A 16,631-nucleotide genomic window follows, 5' to 3' on the forward strand; every position below is an offset into this window, starting at 1 on the left:
TAAATTTTCTAAGTCTTGATTTTTTCCTTCTCTTCATAGTTTAAGATATTTAAATTTCATAAAATTGACCAATTTTATGTGTACAGTATGAATTTTGATAATCGTATATAATCATATTACCACCACCATAATCAAACTATAGAAGGAGCTGAAGTTCCTTCATACTAAAGTTAGCCTCTGCCCCTTTATACTCCAGCTTTTCCACCCAGGCAAACCTCCAGGCAGTCACTGTCTACTTTCTGACACTACTTGTCTTGTAAATGGACTCATACAGTAGGTAATCTTTGGTGCTTTATTTCTTTCACTTAGCATAATGTTTTTGAGATACATCCAGGTTGTTGCATGTATTAATATTTGTTCCCTTTTACTTCTGAGTGGTATTTCACAGATTGAATATACTGTCAATTGTTTATTCACCAGATGATGGACATTTGACTTCCAATTTGGAGCTAAGTAATGTTGCTACAACATTTGTGAACAAGTTTTGTTTCTAATTAAACTTAGGAGGAAATTATAGTCTAATGCAATTCTAAGAAATGACACAAGAGATCATGTATACTCTTTACCCAGTTGCCCCCAGTGATAACATCTTGCAAAACTAAAGCACAGTATCACAACTGGATATTCACATGGATAAAGTCAGGATACCAAACCGTTTTATTACCACAGTATCCTTTATATTGCCTTTATCCCACATCACTGACCCTAAGCTGTGAATACGTTTTTGTGTGGGTATATGTGTTTATTTTTCTTGGGCAAGTACCTAAGAGTGGAATGGAGAAGATTATATGGTAAATACATGTTTTACTTTCCAAGGTAGTGCTACTTGGTTTTTCAAAATGACTAACGTTTTGCATTTCTGTCAGCAATATGAGACTTCCAGTTGTTCCATGTCCTAGCAAACACTTGGTACTGGCAGTCTATAAATCTTTGAAAAATTTTAGCCATTCTAGTGGGTGTATGATGGTATCTCGTTGTGATTTTAATATTTATTTCCACAGTGGTTAGTGATGTTGAACATCTTCTCATGAGCTCTTGCCCATTCACAGACACACGAACACACACACACACACACACACACACACACACGTGTGTCTGTATTTTTAATTAATTAACTCTTTAGCACTTTTTTGGGATTAGAGAGGAGGTATTCCTGGACTTCGTATTAGTGGGTTGTAAAAGTTCCAAGTGAATGAATCCCCACCAGAGCCTGTGAGTTCTTTATATGGTCTGGATATGAGCCCTTTTTCAAGATACATTTTGCAGAATTTTCTTCCAGTCTGTTGCTTAGCTTTTCGCTTTCTTAAACATGTTTTTCATAGAACAACAGTTTTGAATCTTCATTAAGTTCATTTTATTCATTTTTTCTTTTGTAGTTTTAGACTTTTGGTGTTTTAAGAAATCTTTGTCCAATTCAGTGTCATAAAGATTTTCTCCTGTGTTTTTTTCTGTAAATTTAATAGTTTCAGCACTTATATTTAGGTCTGTAATCCATTTTGAGTTAATTTTCCTATGGAATGCAAGGTAAAGTTCAAGGATTTTTTTTTCTCATAAAGCTATCAGTTTCTTTACCACTTTTTGAAAAGATACCTTGTTTCCATTGACACCTTTTTTGTTTAAAAAAAATTGGCAGAAATGTATTTTTGTCAAAAATCAATTGAGCATATAAGTATGGGTCTCTTTCTGTGCTCTTTCTGTTCCCTTGATCTATATGTCTGTACTTAGGCCAGGATTATACTGTCTTGACTATTACAGCTTTATAGTAAGTCGAGATCAGGTACTTAAATCTTCCAACTTTTTCTTTCTCAAAATTGTTGTGACTAGTCTAGGTCCCTTGTCTTTACATATAACTACTGAAGTCAACTCATTGCTTCCTTTTAAAAAACATATTAGAAATTTATTTGAGATTGCACTTGACCCTATAAATTAACTTGGGGGGAGATTGCCATCTTAACACTGTTGAGTATTCTGTGAATGTGATCTGTTTCTCCATTTATTTTGGTCTTTTAAAGTCAGTTTGGTTTCCCAATTTCTGCAAAAAGGCGGCTGGGATTTTGATAAGGGTGCTTTGAATCTATAGATCAATTTGGGGATTATTGCTGTCTTAACATCATTAAGTCTTTCAATCCATGAACATAGGATATCTTCCCATTTATTTAGGTCTTGTTTAATTTCTCTCAACGATGTTTTGCAGTTTGTCAGTGTGTAAGTCATATACTTCTTTTGTTGAATCTATTCCTATTTTACTTATTTTGATGCTATTATAAATGGAATTGGTATTTTAATTTCATTTTTGGAATATTCTTTGTGAGTTTATAGAAATGAAATTGATTTTTGTATATTGATCTTATATCCTGCATTCTTGCTGAATTCATTCTAATTTTTTAAATGGATTCTGTAGAATTTTCTGCGTATGTAAGATCATGTTATCTGTAAATACAGATAGTTTTACTTTTTCCTTTCTAATCTGAATGCCTTCTATTTCTTTTTTTTTTTCCCTCTAATTGGCCTGGTTAGAACCTCCAATACACTGGAAGTGGCAAGAGTAGACATCTTTATCTTTTTCCTGATCTAAGGGGGAAAGCATTTAGTCTTTCATTATTAAATATGATGTAAACTGTGGGTTTTTCATAAATGACCTTATCAGTTTGAAGAAATTTCCTTCTTTTCCTAGTTTGTTGAGTGCTTTTAATATGAAAGAACTGGATTTTATCAAACGCCTTTTTCTGCATCTGTTAAGATAATCTTGTGGGTTTTGTCCTTTATTTTATATGGTCTGTAAGATTTCATTGATTTTTATACGTTAAGCCAGTGTTACATTGTTGGGATAAATACCCCTTGGTCATGATGTACACATCTTTTATAGGTGCTGTTGGATTCAGTTTGCTAGTTTTTTGGGTTTTTTTAATTTTTTTGAGGATTTTTATGTCTGTAAAGGATATCCTTTAGTTTTATATTCTTTTCATGTCTTTTTCTGGTCCTAGTATCGAATATACTTGATACTTGGTATACTTGCATTATGGGATGAGTCGGGAAGTGCTCTGTCTTCTGATCTTTGGAAGAGTTTATGAAGGATTGGTATTCTTTTTTAAATGTTTGGTAGAATTCAGGGGTGCCTGGGTGGCTTATTCAGTTGAGTTTCTGACTCTTGGTTTTGGCTCAGGTCATGATCTCAGGGTTATGGGATTGAGCCCTGGCTTGGGCTCCATGCTCAGTGGGGTCTGCTGGAGATTCTCTCTCTCCTCTCAGCCCATCCCCCCACTCATGTGCTCTCTCTCTCTCTCTCACCCACCCTCCCTTTCTCTCCCTTTCTCTGTCCCGCTCTCTCTGTCTCTGCCTCTCTCTCCAAAAATAAATCTTTTAAAAAGGGGCACTTTGGTGGCACAGTTGGTTAAGCCTCTGACTCTTGGTTTCAGTTCAGGTCATGATCTCTGGGTCGTGGGATTGAGCCCCGGATTGGGCTCCTTGTTCAGTGTGGAGTCGGCTTGGGTTTCTCTCTCCCTCTGCCCCTCTCCCCCACACTCACATGCGCACTCTCTCTCTCTAAAATAAATAAATAAATCTTAAAAAACAAGTTTGGAATTTGGTGGAATTAGTGAAGCCATGTGAGCCTGAGATATTCTTAGTTGGAAGTTTTTAAGTTCAGTCTCTTTGCTTGTTATAGTTTGTTCAGATTATCTATTTCATTTTGAGTCAGTTTTGGTATTTCTAGGAATTTGTCCATTTCATCTGTGTTATCTAATTTGTTGGCATATAGTGCTTATGGTATGCTCTTGTATTCCTTTTATTTTTATAAGGTCAGTAGTGATATCTTTTATTTCTGATTTGAGTAACTTGACTCTTGTTTCTTGGTCTGTCTAGCTAAAGGTTTGTCAGTTTTGTTGGCCTTTTCAGAGAATCAATTTTGATTTCATTGATACTCTTCATTTTCCTTTCATCTTTCATTTATTTCAGCTTTAATCTTTAATATTTACATCCTTCATCTTACTAATTGGGTTTGATTCACCCCCCCTTTTTTTTTTAGCCTTTTGAAGTGGAATTTTAGGTTATTTGAAATCTTTTTTCTTTTTAAAAATAGGTATTTATACCTACAAATATTCTTCTAAGTAATGCATTAGCTGTATCCCATAAATTTTGGTATTTTGTGTCTTTATTTTAATTCATCTCAAAGTAATTGCTGATTTTCCTTGTGATACTGGTTTTTTAGAAGTATGTTATTTAATTTCAACGTATCTGTTATTTTCTCACTTTTCCTCCTCATACTGATTTCTGATTTTATTACATTGTGGCCAGAGAACATATTTTGTATGATTTCTGTCTTTTTAAATTTACTGAGACTTATTTATTTTTTATTTTGAGAGAGAAAGAGAGAGCCGGGGGAGGGGCAGAGGGAGAGAGAGAATCTCAAGCAGACTCCATGCTGAGAACAGAGCTGGACGTGGGGCTTGATTTCACAACCCTGAGATCATGATCTGAGCTGAAATCAAGAGTCACACGCTTAACTAAGCCACCCAGGAGCCCCAAGACTTATTTTATAGCCTAACATAGGGTCTGTTGTGGAGAATGTTCCATATGCACTCGAAAATAATGTGTTGAATATGTTTTGTTGTTGAGTGGAATGTTCTGTAGATGTCTATTGGGTCTAGTTGGCTTATAGTTTTAAGATTTCTATTTACTGTTCATCTTCTGCTAATTGTTCTATCCATTATTAAAAGTGGATTTGTGAAGTCTCCAAGTATTACTGTGGAATTGTTTATGTCTTTATCAGTTTGCTTCATTTTATTTTAGCACTTTCAATGCTTCGGCAGGTAGCTTATAATTCTGCCTTAACCTTTACTTCCTGCTTGTGCAGAGCCTCAAAGTCTGCCATGAGTAGATTAGGACTTTACCAGGTCTTTCCTGGATATGTGTACAACCCTGTATGTCCTTCTAGAGTTCTGGAAATATGTTGGAACTTTTTAAAGCCCCCTGCAGACTCCCATTCTCCAGTTTTTCCTTTTAAGTTTTTTGTTGAGTTTATTGGTTCATTCTGGTAGTACCACCTCTGGCACCTGTAAAGTTAAGTTGAACTGTTTTTGACAGATGTCCTGGGTGGGGGCAGGGGGATGTGGATAGTGCTGTTTGCATTGAGTAAGCTCAGTCAGGACAAAAAAAAGACAAGCCTTGAGAATGGAGCTTCTAAGTGAGCTGCCAAATAGGTCACATATTTATAGTTCTCAGAGGTTGAGGCTTTGGGGGAGCTCCAAACCCATTTTATTCCTTCAGGTGGCCACTATAACCTAGAGCTATGGTAAAACTGGGGAAGGGGGGATAGGACTAGGTAACATTAAAATGTCATAAAGCTCACAGAAATAAAGAATACCTTTGATGGGCTCATTAATAGACTGGACATAGCTGAGGAAAGAACCTCTGAGCTTGAGGACATAACAACAGAAAGTTCAAAAACTGAAGAGCCACGAGAAAAACACTGAAAACAGAACAGAACATCCAAGTGTTCTGTGGGAACTGTGGGACAACTACAAAAGGTGTAACATACACATAATGGGAATATCAGAGGGAAAAGGAAGAAAGGAGCAGAAGCAGTATTTGAAGTAATAATAACTGAGGATTTCCCCGAATTAATGTCAGACACCAAACCACAGACCCAAGAAGCTAGGAGAACAGTAAGCAGGCTGAACATCAGCAAAACAAACAAACAAAAAAACCCCACACCGCACCTATGCATATCATATTTACACTGCAGAAAAGATAAAAATTCTGAAAGAGGCCAGAGGAAAAAAGAACCTTACTTGTAAAGGAGCAAAAATGAGAATTACATGTGCCTTCTTAGAAACCATGCAAGAAAGAAGAGAATGGAGTAAATATTTAAAGTGTTGGGAACAAATATTTAAAGTGTTGAGAGAAAAAACCCCATCAACATAGAATTTTGTACCCTGTAAAATTATCCTTCAACAGTGAAAGAGAAATAGACTTTCTGAGACAAACCAAATGGAGAGAATTTGTTGCCAATAGACCTGTCTTATAAGAAATGTTAAAAGAAGTTCCTTAGAAAGAAAATAATATAGGTAAGAAACTCAGATCCAAGAAAGAGCATCAGAGAATTAATAAGTGAAGGTAAAACAAAAATGTTTATTTTTCTTATTCTTTTTTTCACAAAGAATTGTAAAATGTACTATATACGTATTGCAGCTTTTCATGCCATCATTGTCACTAATGATTATTGATACACAGCAGGTGATTTCATCAGCCCTGTGGACTGGCATCCAAATAGAGTCTTATGCAGCAGCAACATAGGTGCTGCTCCCAGCCAGAGAGTTTACGTGAGTTTAACTTGAACAGGACTATAAAGGAGAGCAGTTCCAACACCAAGAAAATAACACAAAAGTTACACCACCATGGAATCAGGCAGGCAAATGAGAACACATGTCCTTCTGGGCTTCTATGGCCTAGGAAAATTTGAAGTGCAGTTTCCAGAAAAAACAAACACAAAACAAAACAACCGACTTTATCCCCTCATCCTTGGGGCGTTTTATGGATCTGGAAGTTTTGTGTTGCATATAGAAAAAATTTCTGAAATTCAGTTCACAGAGGAGACAAGGACAGGAAATGGACTTGGTTCTTCCCCTGCCCTGATGTTCTCTCGACATGGGGGGTACAGGGGTGGAGTTTTATCTCTTTGCAAAAAACACTGGACTTTGGGTGGGGGTACAGACATGGATGGCTGTTAGTGCCCCTTGCTAAGTCAGTCTGCAGAGACCTGGGCTTTGTAGGGGAAATGATCTTCATCAGGAGGAAATTTGATTGACAAACAGGGAAACTATGAGGACTAGAGAAAGCCCAACCTCGTCCCCCTCCAACCAGCCACTACAGAGAACCCTAAACTTTTTACTGGAAAAAGGGGGCTTCCTCAGGGGTGCTCAGTCTTTTCAAAGATAATGGCATGTCAGCCAATATCTAGAGGAATGAGTGTGCCCCCAGAACACACCCCCACAGAGAAACCAAGAGCTTAGCTCCAACAGCAGTTTCCAGAAACATGCCCTCTGGTTTTCTTGGAATGCGCCCCGACTTTGACAAGCTGCTCTGTCATGAGCCTCTGCAGATGGCATCCCCTGGGCATGAAGCCAAGGGATGCTGTGGCATTGAGGTGTGAGCTGCAATCCTGGGGTATAATTGGAGGGTCGTGCTCTGCCCTTCAGCCAGCTGAGGTCATGAACACACTCTCCTGCTTCCTTCTAAACACAGCAAATACAGACCACACCACCAAGCAACAAGATTCAAACAGTTTGGCTCAAAAAAACCTCTGTTTTTCTTTTTTTTTTTTTTTTTTGATCTATCAGATAATAGTTCAAGATTATAATAGCAACAATGGATTTGATTATGTGTGTACATATACTTATATGTGTATGTTTATGTATAAATGAAATGAAGGACTGCAAGGACACAAGGTACAGGAGGGAGGAATTAAGAGTATTTCATTGGTATAAGATAGTTATACTACCTGTGAAAGCAGTATAGTGTTATTTGGAAGTCGATCTGGATTGGTAGTAAATTTATGTTGCAGATTGGAGAGCAACAACTAAAAAAAGGATGCATAATTGATATACTAGGAAAAGGGAAAAATAGAATTATATAAAATGTTCAGTTAAAACTGCAAAAGGCAGAAAAAGTATTGAAGACAAAAATATGAATAAAGAATATGGACAAGAAATAGAAAACAGTAACAACATGGTAGATATCCACATATATCAGTAATCATTTAAAATGTCCATAGTCTAAATATACCAATTAAAAGAGAATATTAGAATGGGTCAAAAAAACAAGACTCAACTAAAAGTTGTGTATAAGAAACCCATTTTAAATATAAATATAAGGACACATTAAATAAACAGAGAAAGATATCCACAATAACACTAATTAAAGGAAAGCAGGAGTAACTATATTAATTTCAGACAGAGCCAACTTCAGAACAAATAAACTTATCAGGGATAATGAGGGGCATTATATAATGATTAAGGGATTAATACTTTAAGAAGACATAACAATTCTTAATGTGCATGCACCTAACAACAGTGCCAAAATACATGAGGCAAAAACTGATAGAATAGTGAGGAGAAATAGATAAATCCACTATTACAGTTGGAGATTTTAACACCCCATATCAGAAATGTACAGATCCAGCAGGCAGAAAATTAGTAAGGACATAGGTGAACCCAGCAGCACCTTCATTCAACTGGATATTATTAACATCTGTAGGCTATTTCATCCAACCATAAAAGATTACACATTCTTTTCAAGATCATGTGAAACATTTACTAATAAGAGAGACCACATTCAGAGCCATAAAACACACTTTAAGAAATTTAAAAGAGTAGAAATCATACAACACCTGATCTTAGAGCACAGAATTAACATAGACATAAAGTTGAAAGAAAGCTGGAAAATTCAACATATACATAGAGATTAAGCAATACACTTCTAAGTAACACGAGACAAAGGAGAAATCTCAAGAAATTTAATATTTTTAATTAAGTGAAAATACTTGTAATATGTGAGATGCAGCAAAAGCAGTGCTCTGAGGGAAATTTATAACATTGAATGCATATATTAGAAAAAAAAGATTTAAAATCAATACTGTAAGGCTTCTACTTTAGGAATTTAGAAAAAGAAGAGCAAATTAAATCCAAAGCGAGCAAAGAAAAGAAATAATAAACATTGGAGCAGATATCCATGAAATTAAAAACAGGAAGTCAGTAGAGAAAATTGTTGACTTTTTTGAAAAGTTATTTCTTTGAAAAGATCATTAAGATTGATTAGCCTCTAGCCATATCAACAAAGAGAAAAGACGCAAATTACTAGTATTAGAAATGAAAGCGAAGACATCAGTACAGATCCCATGGATATTAAAAGGATAAGAAAGGAATATTATAAACACATGTCCACAAATTTGATAACCCTTACGAAATAGATTAATTCTTTGAAGGATACAAGAAGAAATTGATAATCTGTATAAGCCTACATCTATTATGGAAATTGAGTCAATAATTAATAACCTTCTTGAACAAAAGTGCCAGGCCCAGATAGGTTTCACTGGTAAATTCTACCAAACATGTAAGGAAGAAGTTACACCAGTTCTCTACAATCTCTTCTAAAAGAGCTAAGGGAATACTTCTGACTCAATCTGTGAGGCCAGCATTAACCTAATGCCCTAATAGCAAAATCAGACAAAGATGTTATAGCAAAAGAAAACTTCAGACAAGTATCTCTCATGAGCATAGATGTAGAAGTACTCAATAAAATATTAGCAAATTGAATTCAAGAATGTATAAAAAGAATTATTCACTACAACCAAATAAGACTTATCCTAGGTATACACGGCTGCTTCAGCGTTTGAAAATTAATTATTCCATTCCATCAGTAAGGAAGAGAAGAAAAATCTCATGATCATGTCAACAGATGCAGAAAAAGCATTTGACAAAATCCAACATCCATTCATGAAAAAAAACTCTCCGTAATTGAGGAAAACGTTCTCAACTTGATAAAGAATATCTATAAAAAAACACTACAGCTAACATCATACTTAATAGTGAGAAATTTGAAGCTTTACTGCAAAATCAGGGTCAAGGCAAGGATGTCCCCTTCTCACTGCTGCTTTTAACATCATACTAGAAGTCCTACCTAATGCAAAAAGACAAGAAAAGGAATAGAAGGTTATATAGTTTGGGAAGGAAAAAATAAAACTGTTCATAGGTGACATCATTTATGTAGAAAATGTGAAAGACTTGACAAAAAAAACTCATGGAACTAATAAGCAGTTGTAGCAAGGTTGCAGGATGTAAGGTTAATATACGAAAGGCAGTTGCTTTACTACATACTTGGAATAAACAAGTGGAATTTGAAATTATAAACATTACCATTTATATTAGCACCCTAAAAAATGAATTACGTATGTATAAATATAACAAAATATGTATAAAATCTATATGAAGACTACAAAACTGATGAAAGATATCAAAGAACTAAATAGATGGATATTCTATGTTCATGGAGTGGAACTCTCAGTATTGTCAAGATGTCATTTTTTTCCTCAACTTTATGTACAGATTCAGATGTAATCCCAATCAAAATCCCAGGTAAGTTATTTTTTGGATATTGATAAACTGATTCTAAAATTTATATGGAGAGACAAAAGATCCAGAAGAGCAAAGTCAATATTGAGAGAGAAGAACAAAGCTGGCAAACTGACACTACCCAAGACTTTGTGTAACTATAATAATTGAGACAGTGTGGTATCAGCAAAAAAAAAAAAAAAAGAAAGAAAAAGAAAAACAGGTGAGAAGAACAGAATAGAGAGTCCCAAAATAGACTCATAAATATAGTCTGAACTTTGACAAAGAAGCAAAGACAGTACATTGGACAAAGATAGTCTTTCCAACAAATAGTGCTGGGACAACTGGACATCCACATTAAAAAAAAAAATTGAGACACAGAATTTACACCCTTTACAAAAATGAGTCCAAAATGGATTTTAGACCTAATTGTAGAATGCAAAGCTAGGAGAACATCTAGAATATAGCATAGGAGATAATTGGCTGTGGTTATGGTGATGAATTTTTAGATACAGTATCATTCAGTGAAAAGATACCATCCATCAAAGAAATAATAAGCTGGACTTTGTTAAAATTAAAAACTTGTGCTCTACAAATGACAATATCAAGAGAAAGAAAATAATCCACAGATTGGGAGAAAATATTTGTAGAAGACTGTTACCTGGGGTGCCTGGGTGGCTCAGTCGTTAAGCGTCTGCCTTCGGCCTAGGTCATGATCCTAGGGTCTTGGGATCAAGCCCTGCATCGGGCTCCCTGCTCAGCGGGAAGCCTGCTTCTCCCTCTCCAACTCCCCCTGCTTGTGTTCCCTCTCTCACTGTCTCTCTCTCTCTCTGTCAAATAAATAAAAATCTTAAAAAAAAAAAGTTACCCAAAGTATACAAAGAACTCTTGAAACTTAGCAATAAGAAAATGAGCAACTGGATTTAAAAATGGGCAAAAGATCTGAATAGCCATCTCACCAAAGAAGATACACAGAGGTCAAGTAAGCATATGAAGAGCTGTTCAACATCATTAGGACATTAAAAATTAAAGCAACGAGATACCACTGCACGCCTGTTGGGATGGCCAAAATCTGTAACACTGACAACACCAAATTTTGGCAATGATGTGGAGCAACAGGAACTCTCATTTATTGCTGGTGAGAATGCATAATGGTACAGCCACTGTGGAAGATGGTTTGGCAGTTTCTAACAAAACTAAACCTACTTATACTGTATGCTAAGGGTTGATAGGGATGAGTAGGCTGAGCACAGAGGACTTTAGAGAAGTGAAACTGTTCTGTACAGTACTGTAATGGTGTTTGTACATCAGCATGCATTTGCCAAAACCCATTGAATGCACAACATTAAGAGTAAACCCTAATGTAAACTGTAGACGTCATGTGATGTGTCACTGTAGATTCATTGATGATAAGAAATGTACCACTCTAGAGCAGATGTTGATAGTGGAGGAGATTGTATGATTATTCATATAATTTCGAGCAATTCAAGTTTATTTGGACTTAGAACAACATAGATTTGGAGTATTTAGAAAGGATGACTGATTAAGAGATTTACACTTGCTTGCATTATGTCCACTATTTGTATATCAAAAATAAAAACTTCAGCTTATCATCATTATTACCAATCACAAATTCTTATAATCTGCACACCATAAGAATTACTAATCACTTTATCCACTCTTGAGTCTTCTGCTCTGTTCTCTGTTGCCCTTGACCCTTTGGCCTAAAACTAATCTATGTCTCTTATTTTAAACATTTGTGAACAGTGGCCTTCTCAGCCCTAGAGCACAATAGGTAGTAAGAGTCCATGTTACAGATGAGAAGACATTACAGTTTTGCCTTAATATTACTTAATTGGTCATGATCTTTAACTCATCCACTCATTGCCTGTTCTACACCTTCCCCTGGTCCCAAGCTATTGGTTAAGCCAACAATGCATGGGTCTCTACCCTCAGATGTATGCCTTCTACTGTACCCTTGTTTGACTCATTGATTTTGTATCTGTGAAAAGAATCTAATGGAAATTCTAAAAACAAGAATGAAAGTGGTCTTATCCCAAATCATGTATTATTTAGGAAGATACCTTAATTGCCAAGTTTCATTTTTTGTTTCCACATAAAGATTATATTTCTAAAAGGTTTGAGAGAGAATTGCTGAAGATACTTTTTCTATTTTAGATGAGCAAGTTGTTATGGGCAACAAACTTCTTGTATATATTAGGTAAGAGATTTAAAAAAAAAAATTTATCTGTGTGTATGCTCCTTCTGTAATTTCCCCCCTGTATTCTTAGAGGTACTGTCATTTCCTATATGTATAGTGCTTTTCATGTTTCAGTGTTTGCATGTACAGTGTGGTTCTCAACCATAGGTGATTTTGTCCCCCGTTGGTGAACCCCCCACCCCCCGATGTTTGGCAATGTCTAGAGTCATTTTTGTTTGTCACAATCAGGGCTGGGGGAGAGATGCTGCTGTCATCTAGTGGGTGGTGGCCAGAGATGTTGCTGAGCATCCAGCAGTGCACAGGGTAGTCCACACAACAAAGAATTATCTCTCTCAAAATATGAATAACACTGAGGTTGAGAAAGCCTGGTGGAAGAGTATTTTACTTTTACTACTGACAACTCTGTGGAATATGTGTTGTCTCTATTTTATATAAAAGGACAAGAGATGTGTTTAGATCATGAAAAAGTTAGTGACAGAGGTTAAGCTGTGAAATGTTTATCTCCTTACTCCTCGAACAGGGTTCTTTCCAACAGACTAGGTAGGCTCAGAATTGTGTCCTGATAGAACTTAGATAGCTAACTGGCTGCCAGGCTAGCAGGCAGGAAGGTGACAGAACCTGCCAGAGCATTATTTTAGCCCCTGTCTAGTGTCAGTGTTAACTTTGAGACCTATTTCATACTTGTTACATTGATTTTTTTTGGAAGAACATTGCAGCATCTACCTAGTACTGTATATGTACTTTAAACTTCTTAGAATGTGCTGTCTGTAATCATTCAAAATTGATGACTAGGTCAAAAAAGTTTAAAATCAGTGCCCCCTCCCCACCCAAAATGAGGACATATTCAGAAGACATCTTTATGGTTCAGCCCACAAGGCATAATTCATAAAGCATTAGCTATAAGGGAGGTCTGATTCAGAGGTAAAACTGTACAGTTAATTTCTCATCAGGTTCTCCTCTCCCTGAAGACTTGTCCTATTGTGGACATTTTCCAGACATTGTTAACCTAGCTCATTCCCTGTCTTTAATCACTGTTCTTAGAGCCACTGGTTTAAAGTCTCTGAGAACATTAGGCTTTTCACCGGTAAATCACCGGTAAAACCAGGGCCATTAGGTTTTTTCTGGTGCTGAGTGTGAGACTTTCCGATAGTCTGTTCTTATTCCTTCTTGTCCACTTAATGTGGCCTGGGTTTTTCTCAGGAAGAATAAGAAGAAATGAAAGTGCTTACTCTGTCACAGGGTGTGTTATTTCACCACCGTCCCTGTGGGCCACAGTTTCTGAACTGCCTCTCATCTTGATCAGGTCTGAACTTGACCTGACAAAAGCTGAGCCTGCTTAAAAATCAAATGAATATCTTGGGTTTGAGAAAGAATGTGTTCTCAGCCCATTACAAGTCACCAGCTCTTTCTCTTTCTTTTCTTCTAGCTGTTGTCTTGCAGGCCGAGCCTATCCCCTTGGTGACATCCCTGAAGATCTTGTTCCCTTGGTTAAAAACCAGGTTGGTGCTATTTCCACGGCATTTTTATGATCTGCACTTCTTGTTCAATGCAAGAAAGATGAACTGTAATTGAGGGTTACAAGTGAGTCAGGGGCTCTCTGCGGTGGTAGGAAAGAGCCTCCACACCATCACTGCAGCCAGGAGGTAGAGCTGAGACAGGTTGGAAAAGTTATAACATGGTGGCAATTTAAACTAAATTCAACCTGCCTTTATTTTGTCCAACTGGGAATCGTTGCTCCAGCAATATACTTTGTAAGGAGAGAAAATAATCAACTTTTCTTTCAACTTGCAGGTTTTTGAATTTCTGATTCGCCTGCATTCAGCAGAAGCTTCCCCGGAGGAAGAAATCTACCCGTATGTTCGGACTCTGCTACATTTTGACACAAGAGAATTTCTAAATGTATTGGCACTGGTAAGAGATAATAAGATTTTAAGGTATTTTTAGAGGAACCAGGGTGGTAAATTTTTTTTAATAGAAGGATGTGTATGCAGGTATAATTTTTATGCCCTAGCAGTGAGCAGTAAACATTTCCAAATGTTTAATTTTGTTGTGCCACCCCTATTTCCTAATTCTTTATCTCCCTTCCTTCCCTCCCTCATCCCTCCCTCCCTTCTTCCCCCACTGCCCCTGTGTCTGTCTCTTTCTAACACATCCTTATCAAAAAGTTAAAGTAGTATTAGATGTGTGGTACATTTTTTGGTTTCAAATTATATTAGTTGACATAGTGAATATGGAAGAAGCCTCTGAAGGACATGTAGTGGTGATGATAGTGGAAGTCACTGGAGTTTCAGTGGAACATGGAAGCTTCCTGCTGAAAAAACAACCTTATACCTATTGGATTAAAGATGGATTTGGGTGACACAGGTTCTCCGTGAAAATGCCCCCAAGGGAATAATTATATAACACATAATATATCTTTCCAATTAAATAGTATTATAGTGTTGTTTAAAAAGCTTTTGATAACATGGACAGGGTTTATATTATAGTGTTTAGTGAAGCAACAGCCTCACAAATGTAAAAGACACATGCAAATGTTATATATGCACAGTATTTAGAGAAAAAAGACCAGAAGGAAATACACCTACATATTATTAGTGATTAACTGTGAGATGGGGCAGATTTCTCTGATGAGCATATAGTACATTTATAAGTTGAATAGTAAACTGTTAAATTAAAAAACAATGCCCATGAGAAGGATAAGATTCCCAATTATATTATACTTTTAATTGGTTTATTTGAATATCTGACTTCAGAAGTGGTCATTTTAATTGCACAGGAAGAAGGGAAAAGAAACTTAGAAGTGGAAGTCCGATCTAGTTAGTTTAAGAAACCTTAGAGAACCTAAGGGTACTTGCTATCTGGCATGTAGGAAATGAGAAACAAAATGGTGAGGCAAGGGGTACAGAAAGAGTGGTAGAGAGCAACAAAGAATTCTAAACTCATTTTCGTTTTTGGAAGGGCTCTGGTAGCACTGGAGACCATTTGGAATTGTGCTGACTTCTGAATTCTGATACGAGGATTGATAGTAAGGCTGCAGTGCAATCTCATTTGCTTAACAAATAGTTGCGTGCCACATCACGTGGTCTGTACGGCCTGGGGGTGCACTGTGGGCTTACAAGCTATAAAGCCTGCACTGGTGGAGGAAGAAGATGTAGACTTTGGGGTCAGTAGTTACAGCGCAGCATAGAACATGCCATTGGAGAAGTGCAGGATGCCACACACACCTACGAGAGGAATCTAATGGAAGGTTAAAGAAGGTTTCTTGTATGGAATGATGAACATGTGAGTCCCAAAGGATAAATAGAGGTTAGGTTAAGATTAGGGAAAAATATTCTAGATAGAAGAACAAGGTGTGTAAAAAAGCCTGGAAACAAGACCGAGCAAGGTAGGCTCAAGGAATTGGGGGGAAAAAAAAAATCAGTATGGCCACATCTCGAAGTGTAAGGAAGCCTATTGTAAGAAACAAACCCGAAGAGGTAGGTAGAGACTGAGTGTTGTAATCCCTGGTGAGAAGTTTGGACTTTACAGCAGAGCAGCAGGTAGGCGCTAAACCTTTTAGGTAAAGGAATATCATGATTTGTAGTTTAGAAAAATTTCCTCTGACTGTTGTATGAAAATGGGTTGAAATAAGACAGCTTTGGAGGCAAGAAGATCTGTTAGCAAATTTTTGTACTAGTCTAGGTAGAAGCTAGGGGCGCCTGGGTGGCTCAGTCGGTTAAACGTCTGCCTTCGGCTCAGGTCATGATCCCGAGTCCCTGGATTGAGCCCCACGTCAGGCTCCCTGCTCGGTGGGGAGTCTGCTTCTCCCTCTCCATCTGACCCTCCCCCTGCTCCTTCTCTGTCTCTCTCTCTCTCTCAAATAAATAAATAAAATCTTAAAAAAATAATCTAGGTAGAAGATTAAAGGTGACTTGAATTAGGGCAGTGACACCAGGGATAATAAGACATGAAAGGATTTGAAAGATATTTTATGAAGCCAATTGGCCTAAAACTTAGGGCTTATTGCACAGTTGGATGTGAAGGATAAGACAAATGGGAAGCATTGGGGCGCCTGGGTGGCTCAGTCGTTAAGCGTCTGCCTTCGGCTCAGACACTTGGAAGTGGAAGTCCTGGGATCGAGCCCCGCATCGGGCTCCCTGCTCTGCGGGAAGCCTGCTTCTCCCTCTCCCGCTCCCCCTGCTTGTGTTCCCTCTCTTGCTATCTCTCTCTGTCAAATAAATAAATAAAATCTTAAAAAAAAAAACAAAAACAAATGGGAAGCATCAAAGACTCCTAGATTTCTGACTTGGTTAACTGGATGTATA

The 16,631-nt window shown here is 37.0% G+C and overlaps 1 protein-coding gene and 1 long non-coding RNA gene across 7 annotated transcripts in view; both read left to right on the top strand.

Moving 5' to 3' along the window:
- VPS8 (VPS8 subunit of CORVET complex) overlaps nucleotides 1-16,631 on the top strand; it is a 244,539-nt gene that overhangs the window by 98,824 nt on the left and 129,084 nt on the right. For all 6 annotated transcript variants that reach the window (XM_081830850.1, XM_081830876.1, XM_081830874.1 and 3 more), the window contains 3 exons: nucleotides 12,285-12,327; nucleotides 13,754-13,826; nucleotides 14,119-14,238. In XM_081830850.1, the coding sequence (XP_081686976.1) occupies nucleotides 12,285-12,327; nucleotides 13,754-13,826; nucleotides 14,119-14,238 (236 nt within the window). The remainder of the gene's footprint in view (nucleotides 1-12,284; nucleotides 12,328-13,753; nucleotides 13,827-14,118; nucleotides 14,239-16,631) is intronic.
- Nucleotides 9-10,326, top strand: LOC145723493 (uncharacterized). The gene is made up of 2 exons (XR_014148595.1): nucleotides 9-668; nucleotides 10,101-10,326. It is a non-coding gene; the product is annotated as an uncharacterized LOC145723493 (long non-coding RNA).

This window comes from Leptonychotes weddellii, chromosome 1 (assembly GCF_054177405.1).
Source record: "Leptonychotes weddellii isolate Sample4059 chromosome 1, ASM5417740v2, whole genome shotgun sequence".
Classification (NCBI taxonomy): Eukaryota; Metazoa; Chordata; class Mammalia; order Carnivora; family Phocidae; genus Leptonychotes; species Leptonychotes weddellii.